Source organism: Pseudorca crassidens, chromosome 15 (genome assembly GCF_039906515.1).
Source record: "Pseudorca crassidens isolate mPseCra1 chromosome 15, mPseCra1.hap1, whole genome shotgun sequence".
NCBI lineage: Eukaryota > Metazoa > Chordata > Mammalia > Artiodactyla > Delphinidae > Pseudorca > Pseudorca crassidens.
This window is the reverse complement of record NC_090310.1, coordinates 10,156,771-10,173,813: the sequence shown is the minus strand read 5'-3', so window position 1 is coordinate 10,173,813 and position 17,043 is coordinate 10,156,771. Positions and strand designations below refer to the sequence as shown.

The 17,043-nt window shown below is 44.2% G+C and overlaps 1 protein-coding gene across 3 annotated transcripts in view; it reads right to left on the bottom strand.

Annotated features, from left to right (window-relative positions):
* The window catches only part of RCC1L (RCC1 like), a 32,788-nt gene extending 15,984 nt beyond the window's left edge, over positions 1-16,804 (bottom strand). For 2 of the 3 annotated variants that reach the window (XM_067705955.1, XM_067705957.1), the window contains exons 1-6: positions 16,439-16,804; positions 6,213-6,342; positions 3,953-4,081; positions 3,034-3,100; positions 2,439-2,490; positions 629-713 (exon numbers count right to left, since the gene is read on the bottom strand). In XM_067705955.1, the coding sequence (XP_067562056.1) occupies positions 629-713; positions 2,439-2,490; positions 3,034-3,100; positions 3,953-4,081; positions 6,213-6,342; positions 16,439-16,753 (778 nt within the window). In that variant the 5' untranslated portion in view covers positions 16,754-16,804. The remainder of the gene's footprint in view (positions 1-628; positions 714-2,438; positions 2,491-3,033; positions 3,101-3,952; positions 4,082-6,212; positions 6,343-16,438) is intronic. The other variant, XM_067705956.1, reaches the window with a different exon arrangement.
* Positions 16,805-17,043: the final 239 nt, after the last annotated feature.

Sequence of the window (17,043 nt, the reverse complement as noted above, 5' to 3'; positions counted from 1 at the left end):
CCTGACAACAGGGTAATGAGTAATCACCTGACAAAATGATTAACTCACCTTATGGTACATTAGTTTGATGCTGTACCATACAAATATTAAAAATTGCAACTGAAAATTATACTAACATGTAAAAATGTTTCATGTAAATTTAATGATAAAACAAGCATATAAAATCACACCTCTGCTATGATTACCATAAAAGATGTTCACATATGAACAAGGACTTGGGAGAAAACATGAGTCAAGGAACAAAGATGATGTGATGAGGTAGCAGGGTTATAGAGGATTTACACAAGATTTAAATCTTAAATTTAAGGTCCTCCCTTCAGACAAATATCAAACACAGAAAAATAAAATATACAAGGATGATAAAGCTTATCCCTCATTCCTCCTCCCTTAATCACATTCTTCTCAAATGAGTTAAAATCGAGCTCCCTTTAGGTGGCATTTGTCTCTTAAAAGACTCAGACTTGTTGCGGGACTCTCCAATCCTCTATCCGATCAGGGGAGCCAGTGAGGGGGACAGGAGGGGACACAACAGAACAGCATTCCCAGGAAGTGACAGGAGAGGGAAGAGTCAGATGAAGGCAGCGGCACCATCCCACAGGGAGGGGGGCGGGGGTGGGAGGGACGCTACCTGTTTGCCCATCCGCGCCCCATCCACAAGAATACACTTCTCCTTTATCCGTCAGGAACAGACTATGGTCCTGACCGCAGGCGACCTATCACACAAACAGAGGTGAGGTTGGTGAGAAGGAATCCTTAGAAGCCGGTGTCCTGATCCAAGTGCCCAAAGCTGGGCACCACTCCCCACGGCTCCTGAGTGCCAAGGGGGCTGGGCTGGTAAGCTGTCCCGCTCTGCTCCGCATCTGACTCTTTCTCATTCCAGCACAGCCCAGCTTGTGTCTCCTACTCCCCTGAAACTGCTCTTGCTAATAAAAAAAGAACAGTGCCAGGTGTCCTAAGGAGCGAAGCCAGGAGCTCCCCACCCTCCTCCCTCCTCCATAAGCCTCTCTCCCACACCCCCCAACAGTGTCCCGTCTTTGTCACTAGCTCAGTCTCCACTTCGGACCCTACAGGGCTGGAATCCTCCTCTGAGGTCTGCCCTTCTCGCTCTGCGCGCTTCCTGGGAGATGGCACCCACCCCCACGGCTTCTGCTGCCACCGCCACGTGGTCATCTCCAGTCTCAACCACTCTGCTGAGTCCCAGACCTATTCTGCTAACTGCCTAATGAAAAGCACCATTTAGCAAACATTCCTTACGCCAGGCACTGTGCTAAGTCAATGACCAAGGCCACCCAGTAAGAAACCGAATCTCAGAGAAGTTTGGTAACTTGCCCCAAGTCACCGAGTTAACATGTGGACAAGCAGGGACTTGAACCCGCATCAAGGTGGCTCTGAAGCCTGGGCAAGATGCACACTCCACTCCACCGCCACCTTGGAAACAAGTTCCCTCTCCACCTGCTCCTCACCTCCCCTGCTCCGGGACTCTGCCACCTGGGCCAAGAACGTCAGCGCCACCCATCTGCCTGTGGAGTCACACTTGGCTCCTTCTAGCTCCCTCCCCGCCCATCTAATCAAGCCTCGAATCTGGTCAATTCTCCTTACGTCTCCTCACCTGTCCCTTCTCCCCACAGCTTCCCACCTGGACTTCACCTCCTCCCTCAACTTTATTCTACCTCCTCCCTCAACTTTATTCCATGGCCAAAGTTATCTTCTTAAACAGATCGTGACTTGGCTGTCACTCACCCTGCTCAGAACCTCCGGCAGCCCCTGACCACCAAGAGGACGAAGTCTAAACTCCTTAATGAGGTGTACAAGACCCTGCATCATCCCCTCAACCCGTCTTCCAGCCGATTCCACCCCGCCCCACCGCAGGCAGGCACACCACACTCCAGCCACACTGCATGCTCTCGGCACCATCGAGCCTTCAGGCTGCTCCTTCTGCCGTAACACCTCTCCTACCACCCACCCCGGCCCAGCTGGTCAGTTCCTCGGCTACCTCCTCCATGACGCTGTCTCTCCTTCCAGTCCACGCCTGGTAGACGTAACTATTCTCCTTCTGGTGCTTTCATAAGTGCTTTCGGTAGACACTCATTTACATATTTAAGCATTTAAGTATCTACCATATGCCAGGCACTGTACCCAAGCATGGGTACAAGATAAAGCAGCCTGGGACACACACAGCCTTAATATACTCTGAAACAGCTAGTTTTTATAACCTGCCTCCCCCACTAGAGTGTTACCGCCCTCCCCAATTTTTACTAAACTTTGTATCCCCACAAGCTAGCGTAAATCCTGGCCTATAGTAGGCAGGCAATATTTACTAAAATAATTTATTAATTCAGAAAATCCCCCTAACAATTTGCCATCACCTCACCCAACTTCCACCCTTTCAAAATCACCCCCCGGGGTGGGACCAGTGGTTCTCAGCCCACGTCTCTTACCTGGACCACCTGTCCATCGAAGTCCTGCATCCTATGGACTTTGTGACTTTCACTACAGCCAGGAGCAATTTGGGGAGAACCAAAAGATACGGTCATGATAAGCACTGTGCGATTCTGGCCCCTCCCGTCACCCCAACTAGCAGCCTCCCCACACACATAGCAACGTTAGGGAAACTCTCAAGGTCAAATATAAGGAAGAGGTAGGTCTGGGCATGAAAGGAAAATGAAACAAAATCCTTTGGTGATTTTAATATGCTGCAGATTTCTGACTGGTGTTTAGACCTACCAGCATAATGTGAGGAACTAGAGGGAAATTTTTTTAAAGACTAGAGGAATTTTTAAGTTAATCAATTTGGTGAAAATAACAAACAAAATCAAAGAAGTTCCACTCATCACAGTCAACGCTCACACGCCCTCCCTCCCACCTGCACCGGAAAGATACTCTCCACAGCCTTCCAGTGAGTTCTCACTGCTCCTCTCCAGCATGAGGAACCTCGAGTTTCACTGCTCTGTGGGTCCATCACATCATAATCACTCAGGGGGTGTTTAATGCTTGACACAATTTGGGGAAGGGGTAGTCCTTTCGGGAACTCACCTGTAAACTTCATTTTCGACCACTTTTCTTCCACACTGCCCGTAAGAATTGTTCCCCATGCTGAAGACTACAGGATAACACCACCAATTAAATCAGCTCTGCAGGTTCATGGAACCCTCAAATGTCAGGACCGGAAGGGGGTCTCAAAAGTGGCCCTATTCTGACCACTCACCCTAGCTGCCCCTTGGCTTCCTTCTCCAACATTCCCAGCCTCTGCAGGCACCCCCCACAGGTGTGCTGGGGTCCAGGCTGGCCGCGAAGGCCTGGGCCACTGTTGCCGTGCCTTCCATCTCCCCGCCCGGGCCCTGGTTGCGCTTCTCAGGAATTCCACAGTGTGAGGCGAGCACACTCCATGGAAGGCCTCAGCAGCCCCCATTCCCTGTACCTGTCACTAGGCTGCCCTCAATGCCAAGCCCCCTCTTGAAAGAATTCCTAACACCACCTTTGCCTTTTCCTACAAAGCACACTTAGCCAAAAAAAATGAAATTTGAAAACGTTAATCAAGTTGACCTTCCCCTGGAAACAACCGCTCTTCTAGAGAGCGCCGGGGTGAGCCAGGAGCCTGGACCGTGGAAGCCCCCCACCTGGAAGCAGTGTGAGCAAACAGGCTGCTTTCAGTACAAGGGAAAAAGCCGTCTACACACATGGTCGGCTTGGTGGCTCCATGGCTAAGGAGCAGGGGGCCAAAATAAGGCTGCCTGCTGTGCGCCATCACACTTATAAATACCTGAGATTTTCCAAGAACCACAGAGGGCAGAGAACACAGAAGAGTTAACAAGGGCTGCCCAACACAGCTCTCCTGAAACCATCCTACTGACTTGCTTGGGAAATGCCAACAGCTTCACTAACTAGATGTGGCTCAACTGAACGAGCCGCTTCAGGCCCAACAGCGGAAAAGCGGTCCCCACTCTCCCATCACCTCCTTCGCTGTCTGTCAGAACCAGAGAGTGGGCTCTGCCGCAGGAGACTTGCAGCACCTGCGTCTCCTGAGGTCTGTCCAGTGGCAGTGGGACGGGCGAGGGCTCCAAAACATACTCATATCCCCTCACTGAAATGAAAAGGACAAGGTGCACATACATTACACTGCCTGAGAGACTACATTAGTGGCAGAGCTAAGACGAGAACTCCAGCCCCACTCCCAGCCCTTGGCCTCCATCACATGCTGGGTTATTGAAAAGCAGACTTATTAAAGAAATCTCTTCCCACGTCGTTTAACACCTTCTGGATTTTTTTTCACACCCCCTGCAGTGGAAGGGCAGAGTCACCACCACTGGACCACCAGGAAAGTGCCACCTTCTGGATTTTTAAGGAAAGGAAAAGCATTTTCTTCCTGCAATACCCACTAGAATTTAGTAAAGTGAAGAACAGCATATACGGTATGATACCACTTAGATTAAAAGGAAGTAAAAAGAATACATAGATGCCTGTGCTTGCATATACATAAAATCTCTCTAGAAACTGTTGACACAGGTTGTCTTCAGGGAGAAGAACTGTGTGGCTGGGAGGACAGAGGTGGAAAGCAGACTTTTCTCCATATATTTAACTGCATCTTTAGGATTCTGAGGTATGCAAGTATGTTATCTATTTTAAAAAGAAAATTCTAATATTTAAATAAGCAAGAAAGGGGGAAGTGTTTTAGAAGGCACTCTAAAGAACACTACTGCTCTTCACAATCCTACTGGAGAAGCCAGAATGGTCTCTATAGGGAATTCCTACGGTAGGGTTTAAACCATGAGCTTTGGAGTATTTATAATGGAGGCTGGAGTTAATGAGAATAACTGCAAATACACTGGTTCTCAACCCGCTCCCCACTAATGAGCCCTCTCTTTTCTCCTATGAACCTCATGTTTAAAAACATTCTGTCCTGGGGACTTCCCTGGCGTTCCAGTGGTTAAGACTCCGTGCTTCCACTGCAGGGGGCGCAGGTTCGACCCCTGGCTGGGGAACTAAGATCCCTCATGCAGCATGGCGCAGCCAAAAATTTTAAAAATTAAAAAAATGAAAATGAAAACATTTTGTCTACCAAATATATGGCCTTATTATTATAGTTGCCTGTTAGTATTTTTTTTTTTTTTTGCGGTATGTGGGCCTCTCACTGTTGTGGCCTCTCCCGTTGAGGAGCACAGGCTCTGGACGCGCAGGCTCAGCAGCCATGGCTCACGGGCCCAGCAGCTCCGCGGCATGTGGGATCCTCCCGGACAGGGACACGGACCCGCGTCCCCTGCATCGGCAGGCGGACTCTCAACCACTGCGCCACCAGGGAAGCCCCCACCTGTTAGTATTTTTAGTGACTGACATAATTTTCAAACAGAGCTTTTGATCAGCATGAAATAACAAATTTATCACAATAAGATGATGTAATTCTAAGCAAAACCAAAGACGCTGGACAATGCTGTTAGTGTATAGAGCCTTATTAGCTGCGAAAATACAGTACTTTAAAATACTAAAACGTTACATCTCCTTTTACTATCTTCACTGACCCCCTAAGGGCCTGGGAAGCAGTAAATACATAAATTTAAAGGGAATCTGAAGTGTTACAGCTCCTTTTTAAAATAAATAAATAAATAAGTAAATAAATAAATGGAATCTGGCTCCACATCCAACTACCAATTGACAGGAAATATAGAGGACAGAGGGTCACGTTAAACAGTACCACAGGGGTACATTCAGCAAACTCCAGACTGGAAACTTCTACAGGATAATCAACATGATTTCTTCAATAAATAAATATCAAGGAGAAAAAGACTGACACAAACTCAAAAGTCTTTTAAAAGTCTTATCAACCAGGGCTTCCCTGGTTGTACAGTGGTTAAGAATCTGCCTGCCGATGCAGGGGACACGGGTTCAGGCCCTGGTCCAGGAAGATCCCACATGTTGCAGAGCAACAAAGCCCGTGCGCCACAACTACTGAGCCTGCACTCCAGAGCCCGCAAGCCACAACTCCTGAAGCCCGGGCGCCTAGAGCCCGTGCTCTGCAACATGAGAAGCCACCGCAATGAGAAGCCCGCACAACACAACAAAGAGTAGCCCCCACTCACCGCAACTAGAGAAAGCCCACACACAGCAACGAAGACCCAATGCAGCCAAAAATAAATAAAATAAATACATTAAAAAAAAAAATCAAAGTGTGCTTTTTCAGACCAGTCACAGCAGAGAGAAACCAAGGTGAGAACGCTCACTTTTATCTTTCCGGCTCCTGTGAAATCCAAGCTGAGAATCTTTGTTGAGTCCCATACCCCAAACTTTTGTAACATCCTTGGTTTTAGAGGACAGCAATGTGAATCCATAACCACAGGCAGCAGATGAAATCTGAAAAAAAATTCCCATAAAGCATTGACTGATTTGTGACATCAAGTTTTCCCAGCAATAAATGGCAGGTTGTTTATCCATTCCAAGAACACACACTATTACTATAGCAACTAACATTTATTGGACGTTTACTATGTGTTAAGGGCTTGATATGTACTATTTCATTTAATCTTCACAATCACCCAATGGTCTAAGTATCAAATCATCCCCGTTCACCAAGACACAGTCTCGCAGAGTAGTTAAGTTGAAAACTACCTTATTTTGAATCTTGGCAAGACCACAGGGTTTACAACTGGTAGACCCTTACCAGCTGTGTGACCTGAGATAGACTGCTTAACTTCTGTGTCTGTTTCCCTCTATTATAAAAGAGATAACAACAGTGTCTCTCTTATTGGGTAGCTGTGAGGACTAAATGAGTTAACATAGTTAAAACCCTTAAAGTAGGGACTTCCCTGGTGGTCCAGTGGCTAAGACTCAGTGTTCCCAATGCAGAGGGCCTGGGTTCGAGCCCTGGTCAGAGAACTAGATCCCACATGCCGCAAAGATCCCACACACTGCAGTGAAGATCCTGCGTGCCACAACTGAGACCCAGTGCAGCCAAATAGATAAATAAATAAATATTTTTTTAAAAAAAACCTTAAATAGTACCTGACTTAATGTAAGAGCTATATAAAGTATTTGTTATTAGTGGTGGTGGTAGCAGTAGTATTTGGTAGATAAGGAAATCAAGGCTCCTAGAAGATTAAGTAGCTTGCCTAATACAGTCTCACAGCTAGTAAGTGGAGGCTGTCTGATTGCAGAGTGCATGTTCTTAACCCTTATGCTACACTGTTATACTCTCAAACCACCACTGCCATGAAGAAGAATTAGTATTACAGCTACCGTGAATATAACACATTGCCAGGGCCAGTGTGTTTGCTGGGTGTTTTACCCACACTGTTATCAATCCCCACATTCACTGATCAGATGAGGAAACTGAGGCTTCAGTGGGGCTGGAAGAACACCAAAGGCAGCCTGGTTTTAGGGTCAACCCCCTTTCCATAATACCCAGAGTGGCCTGAGGCAGTCCTGCTTTACACCTGATGGCCCAAGGTTCACTCTCAAGCAAATGATGAGAAATTACACGGTCACCCTGATGATTCCCCACTGTCTCTTGGTTGTTTACCGTTTACCAAAGGCCTATGTAGTCAGTCTCAGAGACATGGAAATCTAACCTAATCCTGATGAAAATGCCAGCTTTCCACTGATAATGAACAAACGTGAGGTTTTTCTTTTTTTTTTTTAACTCCAGCATTTCTTGAAGAAAGCGAGCTAAATACTTCTTTTAAATTTGATGACTTGTTTAATCAAGTCATCCAAAAGTTATATATCCCTCCTTCTGTCTTGTGACATTTTCCCTCGTAACATTCACATGGAAGGTACATACATGTACACTTGTATTAGGAAACAAACAAACAAAAAAACCCTCAGTTCTCCGGCCTTCTGAAATGGCTCCACCTCCACAGAAATGACCCACTGGGGAGGGAGGAGCCAGCCCCTGACCACACAGCAGGAAACATAAAAAAGTGAGTCCAAAACTGATGCCCAGCACACTACGATTATTCTCATCTGTTTACTCAACATTCAACAAATATTTGGGAAGCACCTACTGTATTATTAAATCTAATATGTGAAAAGGCTTTGAACAATACCTGACACAGAGTCAGCATTAAGCAATGTTTTTTACAATAATATGCTAGAAGGGGACTTTCCAACTATGGTGGTGTGAAGAGGTTAGTGAATCTCTCCCCAAACAACAAGTATAAAACTGGAGAAAACTGCAAAAAACAAACCCACAACCATTTCAGGGCTCCGGAAGTCAATCAAAGACAAGTAAATGGAGAAGTTACTCATGAAGGGATGCTAGAACTACAGGCAAGAATATCAGGGCTTTGCAGACCTCTTGTCCTGGGCTGCTCCATCTACCGCAGCTCAGGCAGCACAGAAGGTAGAAAAGAGCAGAGCTGACCATGAAAACCGTCAGCTTTGTTACCAGAAAGGACAAACTTAATTTGGGGTAGAGGGTGAAAAGTCATGCTCCACAGCAAACTCAGCAGGAAACAAAAAAGGAAGACCCACAACTCAGCGAGCCTGAGGTTGCAATCCTGACTAGGGTAAGAGGAGAGGCAGACCAGCCAGAAATTTAATGGGAAGATCCTAGAAATGAGAGAGCCATGGAAGGCTCTCCACACAAGCATGGTTGACTGGGAAACTGCACAAAGGAGCTCCCAGCGGAAAGAAAAGCTAAGGCAGACTTGAGATCAGGCTGAACTTTCAATGTGGTCCCCAAACCACACACAGAATCAAAAGTGAAGGAGAGAAACCTTATAAGCTCAAGGTGTTTGAGCACAGCCTCTGCCCAACTCACTGGCTGACCACAAAGGTATGCAAATAAGGGGCAACCCTGAAGAAGCCTGGCTAAAAAAAAAAAAAAAAAGGCAGTGCGGGGAGGGGAAGGGAGCTAGGACGGGGAACAAAACAAAAACCCCAAGCAAAGACACTGGTGTCACTGGCCATGCAGAGCAGAGGAGACTGACTCCCTAAAGTACAGAAAAGTTACCCCACCTCCAAAAAAAACAAAAACAAAGAACTCAAGGAAGATAATATCAGAATCCAAAGTTGTTATATCCAAGAGCCCAGTTTTCAATAAACAAATACAAGACATGCAAAGAAAAAAGAAAGTGTGACCTATATTGAGGGAGGAAAGCAGCCAAGAGAAACTAAATGGACCAAGATGTTGGATTTGTGAACTATTGTTTGAACTATCATTCAAAGAATATTTTAAAATCATATTTAAAGAACTAAAGAAAAATATGACAACAATGGCCCAACAAATATGGAATTTGAATACAGAAATAAAAACATTAAAAGCCTAATTCTAGAGTTGTAAAGTATAATAACCAAATTTTAAAATTCACTATATAGGCTCAACAGCACATTTGAGATGGCAGAAGAAAGAATCAGTTAAGTTGAAAAAAATATCAATAGAAATTATTCATTCTGAAGAACAGGAAAAAAAAGAAACATTGGGAAAAAAAAGAACAGTGCCTCAGAGATCTGAAACATAACATCAAGTATATCAACACCTACATAACAAGAGTTCCAGAAGGGCAAGAGAGAAAGAAAGAAGCAGAAAAAAATACTCAAGTAATGGCAGAAAACTTACCAAATTTTATTAAAAAACCCATAAGTCTCACAGATTAAACTTGCTCAACAAATCACAGTTAAACTTTTGAAATACAAAGAGAAAATTTTGAAAGCATCAAAAGAAAATGGATTCATCAAGTACAAGGGAACAACAATAAGATTAACAGTTAACTTCTCATTAGAAACAATGGAGACCAGAGTAGAAGGACACACTCAAAGTGCTGAAGGACAAAAACTGTCAACCAAGAATTCTATATCCAGCAAAACTATCGTTTAAAAAAAATATGCAGATGAAATAAAGACATTCCCAAAGACTGAGAGAATTCACTGCTAGCAGACCTGCTTTAAGAAGTACTAAGAGGGCTTCCCTGGTGGCGCAGTGGTTAAGAATCCACCTGCCTATGCAGGGAGCACGGGTTTGAGCGCTGGTCTGGGAAGATCCCACATGCCGCAGCGCAACTAAGACCGTGAGCCACAACTACTGAGCCCGTGTGCTATAACTACTGAGCCTGCGCTCTAGAGCCCGTGCTCCACAACAAGAGAAGCCACCTCAATGAGAAGCCCGTGCACCGCAACGAAGAGTAGCCCCCGCTCTCCGCAACTAGAGAAAGCCCGTGCGCAGCAACAAAGACCCAATACAGCCAAAGATAAATAAATAAAATAAATAAATTTAAAAAAAAAAACAGAAGTACTAAGAAATTCTTCTGGCTAAAAGGAAATGACAGCAGATGGTAACTAAAAGTCACAAGAAATGAAGAACATCAGTGGAAATAATTATAAAGATAAATATAAAACACTGCATAGGGCTTCCCTGGTGGCGCAGTGGTTGAGAGTCTGCCTGCCGATGCAGGGGACACGGGTTCGTGCCCTGGTCCAGGAAGATCCCACATGCCGCGGAGCGCCTGGGCCCGTGAGCCATGGCCACTGAGCCTGCGCATCCAGAGCCTGTGCTCCGCAACGGGAGAGGCCACAACAGTGAGAGGCCCGCGTACCGCAAAAAAAAGACAAAAGAAAACTGCATAAAATAATAATTATAAAATTGTATTGTTGGGCTTAAAATGTATAAAGATGTAATATATATCACAATAACCACACAAAGGAGAGAAGAGGAAATGGGGCTATGTTGCAACAAAGTTGCTACAGTCTTTCAGAATTAGGTCACTATTAACCTAAAATAGATTATGATAAATTATATATTATAATCCCAAGACCAACCACTAAAAAAACAAAAACTCAAAAAACATATTAAAACACCTGACAAAGGAATTTAAAGGGTCCAACAGAAAAATACCTATTTAACACAAAAGAAGGCAGCAAAGGAAAAATCGACAAACAAAAATGACATACAAAAACAAATAGGGAAATGGCAGATGCAATCCAACCGTGTTAGTAATTACATTAAAAGGACATGGTGCTTCCCTGGTGGCGCAGTGGTTAAGAATCTGCCTGCCAACGCAGGGGACACGGGTTCGAGCCCTGGTCCGGGAAGATCCCACATGCCGTGGAGCAACTAAGCCCGTGCGCCACAACTACTGAGCCTGCGCTCTAGAGCCCACGAGGCACAACTACTGAAGCCCGTGCGCCTAGAGCCCGTGCTCCGCAACAAGAGAAGCCACCGCAATGAGAAGCCTGCGCACCGCAATGAAGAGTAGCCCCCACTCACTGCAACTAGAGAAAAGCCCGCACGCAGCAACAAAGACCCAACACAGCCAAAAATAAAAAATAAATTAATTAATTTTAAAAAAAGGACATGGATTGACAATCAAAAAATAGGCAGAAGCCCTAAACAGACATTTCTCCAAAGAAGACATACAGATGGCCAATGAGCACATGAAAAGATGCTCATCATCGCTAATTATTAGAGAAATGCAAATTTAAACTATTGATACAATGAGGTCACACTGGTCAGAATGGCTATCCTTAAAGAGTCTACAAATAATAAATGTTGGAGAGGGTGTGGAGAAAAGGGAACCCTCTTATACTGTTGGTGGGAATGTAAATTGGTGCAGCCATTATGGAAAACAGTATGAAGGTTCCTCAAAAAAAACTAAAAATAGAGTTGCCATATGATCCAGCAATCCCACTCCTGGGCATATACCTAGACAAAGCTATAATTTGAACAGATACATGCACCCCTATGTTCACAGCAGCACTATTCACAATAGCCAAGACATGGAAACAACCTAAATGTCCATCAACAGATGGATAGATAAAGAAGATGTGGTAAATATACACAAAGGAATATTCTCAACTATAAAAAAGTGAAATAATGCCATTTGCAGCAACATGGATGGACCTTGAGATTATCATACTAAGTAAAGTAAGTCAGAAAGAGAAAGACAAATACCATATGATATCACTTATATATGAACTCTAAAATATGACACAAATGAACTTATCTAGGAAAAAGAAACAGACTCACAGACATAGAGAACAGATTTGTTGTTGCCAGTTGGGGGGTTGGGGAGGGAAGGATTGGGAGTTTAGGATTAGTAAATGCAAACTAGTATATACAGGATGAATAAACAACAAGGTCCTACTGTATAGCACAAGGAACTATCTTGAATATCCTGTGATAAACCATAATGGAAAAAAATATGAAGAAGAATATAGGGGCTTCCCTGGTGGCACAGTGGTTAAGAATCCGCCTGCCCATGCTGGGGACATGGGTTCGAGCCCTGGTCCAGGAAGATCCCACATGCCACGAAGCAACTAAGCCCGTGCGCCACAACTACTGAGCCTGCGCTCTGTAGCCCGCGAGCCAAAACTACTGAAGCCCGCGGGCCTAGAACCCGTGCTCCAAACAAGAGAAGCCATCGCAGTGAGAAGCCCACGCACCGGGACGAAGAGCTGCCCCTGCTTGACACTAGAGAAAGCCTGCACGCAGCAATGAAGACAAACAACACAGCCAAAAATAAACAAAATAAATTTATTTTTTTTAAAAGGATATATATGTATAATTGAGCCACTTTGTGCTGTACAGCAGTAATTAACACAACATTGTAAATCTACTATACTTCAATTTAAAAAAAAAGGACATGGATTTAGGGACAGCAGTGAAAATGGTGGAGCAATAAGAACACTGACTAACATTCTCAGAAACAATTCTTTCAGAACTCTGGAAATTAACCAAGGACTTAAAGCAATCTGGGGAATGTTTACTTAAGAAAAGCAGCTGAATCTCAGAACAGCAAGCTTTGCAGCATTTTAACTTGACCTATTCCCATCCACCTCTTCTCAGCTCCTGAAAACCAACAGCTCACAATTATAGTGAAAACCAGCAGTCTGGAAGCCATTGGAGGAGGCAAAATGGGATTGGAGAAATTTCAAAGCCCCATTCCCAGGGAATTCTCATTTGATCTATCTAGTGGTTCCCTGTAAGACCCCAAGCACAATGCTCTATTTTTCTGATCTGACCCAGATATCATCCAGGGTAAACAGCCTTTTCCCCAGGGATGTTTGTTGAAAACTGTCAGAGACCAATGGTGAATACTGCAGCTGCCTAGATACTGGTGGCTAACAGCTGGAGCAAACAACAGGTTAACCAAGAAGCTATCAACCAACTTGACCTTGACATCTATAGAACACTCCACCCAAACAACAGAATACACATACTTTTCAAACACACATGGAACATTCTCCAGGAGAGACCATATGCTAGGCTATAAAACAAAGTCACAATACATTTAAAAGGACTGAAATTAAAGTATGTTCTGTAACCACAACAGAATTAAATTGGCTATCAATGAAAAAAGAAATTAGGGAAAACATAAATATTTGGAAATTAAACACTTCCAAATAACTCGTGGGTCAAAGAAGTAATCACATAGGAAATCGAAAAATAAGGTGAATAAAGGTCAAAATACAACATAACAGAATTTATGGGCTGCAGCTAAACAGTGTTTAAAGAAAAAATTATAGCTATAAACACCTACATTACAAAAGAAGAAAGACCTCAACAATAGCCTAACCTTCCAGCAAAAGAAACTAGAAAAGAAAAGCAAACTAAACCCAAAGCAAGCAGAGGAATAAAATTATAAAAATTCAACTGAAAATCAATGAAACAGAAAACAGGAAAACAATACCAAAAAATGAATTAAACTAAATGTTGGTTCTTTCAAAAGATTAACAAAGCTGACAAGTCTTTAGCTAGACTGACCAAGGTAAAAAGAGGAAATATAAATTACCAAAATCAGCAGTGAAAGAGGGGACATCACCAACCTGCCAACCCTACAGAAACTTAGATCATAAGCGAATACTATCAACAACTTATGCCAAAGAATTAGATAACTGGCACAAAACAAATTCTCAGAAAGACACAAAGTACCAACGCTGACTCAAGAAGAAATAAAAAATTTAATATACCTGTAACAAGTTTTTAAATATTGAATTAGTAATAAAAAAAAAAAACTTTTCCTATAAAGAAAAGCCCAGGTCCAGATGACTTACTTCATTGGCGAACTCTACCAAACATTAAAACAAGAAATAATACCAATTCTTTACAAACCTTTCCAGAAACTCATTTTATGAGGCCAGTAATACCCTGATACCATAAGCAGACAAGGAGGACATCACAAGAAAAAAACAACAAAAAAGTCCTTAACAAAATATTAGCAACCAAATCCAGCAATGTACAAAAGGGATTTTTCACCACAATCGAGTGGAATTTATCCTAGGAATGCAAGGCTGGTTTAATATCCAAAGATCAGTTAATGTAATGTATCCAATTAATAGAATAAAAGACAAAAAATACATGATCACAGAAACAGACATAGAAAAATTGTTTGACAAAAATCTAATCCCTAGTCATGATTTTTTTTAAAAAGAAAAAGAAAAGAAAAACTCTGAACAAAACAGGACAAAAAGGGAACTTCCTCAACTTGACAAAAGGTATCTATGAAAAACTTATAGCTAATGTCATAATTATAAATGAAAGACTAAATACTATCTCCCTAATATCAGGAACAGGCAAGGATGTCACTTCAATCCACTGCTACACTGAAGGTACTATCCAATGCAGTCAGGCAAGAAAAAGAAATCAAAAGTTTCAAATTGGAAATGAAGATGTAAAACTGTCTTTATTCAGACAACCAGACAATATGATCCTGTATGTATAAAACCCTAAGGAACACACGAAAATCTATATAACTAATAAGCAAGGTCAGTAAAGTCACAAAACATTAAGTCAATATACAAAAACCAATTGTATTGCTATGTAAAAGCAATTAACACTCTAAAAATGAACTTAAGAATACAATTCTATTCAAAAGAACATCAAAAAGAAAAAAACACTTAGGAATAAATTTAACAAAAGACGTGCAAGACTTGTATACTGAAAACTACAAAAACATAGTTGAAAGAAATTAAATTCCCAAGTAAATGGGGAGACATTTCATGTTTATAGATTGAAAGACTCAAAATTACTTAGATGGCATTTGTGCCCAAATTGATCTACAGATTCAGTGTAATCATTACCAAAATCCCAGCAGGTAGTTTGCAGAAATTGACAAGCTAATACTAAAATTTGTATGGAAAAGCAAAAGACCCTGAAGAGCCAAAACTTAACATCTCCCAATTTAAAAACCAATTATAAAGCTACAGTAATCAAGAGGATAAACATGTAGATCAATGGAACAGAACTGAGAGTTCAGAAATAAAGCCTTACATTTACCATCAACCGATTTTCACAAAGGTGCCAAGACTATTCAATAAAAAAAGAATAGTGTTTTCAACTAGTGACAGGACAATTGGATAGCCACATCCAAAAAACCCTTTACCCCACACCATACACAAAAATCAATTCAAATGACTGTCTCACAGACATAAATATGAGAACTCAAACTATGAAGTTCCCAGGCAAAAACAGAGGAAAATTATCTTTGTGATCTTGGGTTAGGCAAAGATTTCTTAGATATACCAAAAGTACAATCCACAGCAGAAAAACTGATCAACTGAACTTCATTAAAATTAAAACCTTTTTCTCTCCAAAGGACACTATGAAAAAAATAAAAAGAAAATCCATGGACTGGCAGAGAACATTTGCACATATCATATATGTGATAAAGTACCTATATCCAGAATACATAAATAACTCTCACAACTCAATATTAAGAAGTCAAACCCAACTTTTCATTCCTCTGGAGCTTAAATTCCCTGGCTCTCTCGATCTCCCCTTTTAGGGCAAAAGATCATTTGTTATCCTTGACAGAGAAATCAGAAGCCAAACTGGTCAAATCTGCTTCTTTTTCACCACCCACCAAGACGTCCACAACCACGCCGAGCAAGAACCTATCCTTAACATCCGTTTTTGCTTTTCTGGATGTTAGCTACCGAGATAAGCCGCCCTCCGGTAGCTGTTCTTTGCTGCATCTTTTCAAATCTGAGTCAACTCAGGGGACTCCTGTGCAACCATTCCACTGTGTTTAGACCTTTCATCCTTCCTCTCATTCCTGTTACTGCTCCAGTTAACATTTCCTTTCCGAATTGTTCACCGACCTCAGCCGGCCCACGCTTTCTCTGACCTTTTGAAGTCGGCTTTCCTAACAGCAGAACTTCTGGGGTCTGATTGGCCCGCAGGCGAATCCCAAAGTACGAACACCTGCCAGCTGGGGGGCCGTGGGCCTGTCTCATAACTTCTCCGAGCCTCCCTTTCCTCCCCCGTAACTGTGGCAACAACCCCGACTCCCGAATGACGCGAGCCAGGCGCAACACCTGGCACGTTTCGGCCACTCGGTACATGCTAGCAGCGCCCTAACGCACTCCCCTCCGGCAGCCCGCTCGAGGGTCATGCTCTCTTAAGTTTGGCCACCCAGCGTCGCCAACCTCTCCGAGAGGGCCGAGTGCCTCGGGAGGCGCGGCCGAGACCGGAGGCCAGCACAGAGGGAGGAAGAGAGGGAGCCGAAGTCCTCACCTTTTGGTCCAGCTTCAGGCGGTAGGGCACGGCCTGGATCCTGCGGCGCGGCCGCGAGCCGGCGCGGGGCTGGGGCCCGGAGCCGGGCAGCACGAAGGTAGGCACGCCCAGCGCCCCGGAGAAGCTGAAGCCCCACACGAAAATGCGGTCGGCGCGGGTCGCGCGCTCGCCCACGTACTGGAACACGGGCGCGTCCGCCTCGGCCTCCGCCGTCTCGCGCCGGCTCCGCGAGCGCCCGGCTGCCGTCCAGTGTCCGCGCCACGGCCCCGGCCCGCTCAGCCGGCGCCCCAGCCGAGCCCCCGCCACCAGCGCCATCCTCCGCTACACGCCTCAGCCGTTCCTGGGCGCCGCCATATTGGCGACCTTTGACCTCCCCCGGCGGAAGAGCCTGCGGCCACGTTTACTATTGGCTGAAAGCAAAGGCCTTGAGGTCAGCCAATGGCTCAGGGAGGCTGGAGGGCTGGGCTGGACTGGGCGGAGCCTGGTATCGCCCGTTCCTGAGTGACTCGATCTAGAGGACCCGTCCCGGCCCTACCGACATAGTGCGCGAACTTTCTCCGAGCTCCGGCAGCCGGCCTGAACTCACTCGCCTTCCCGCAGAGCGC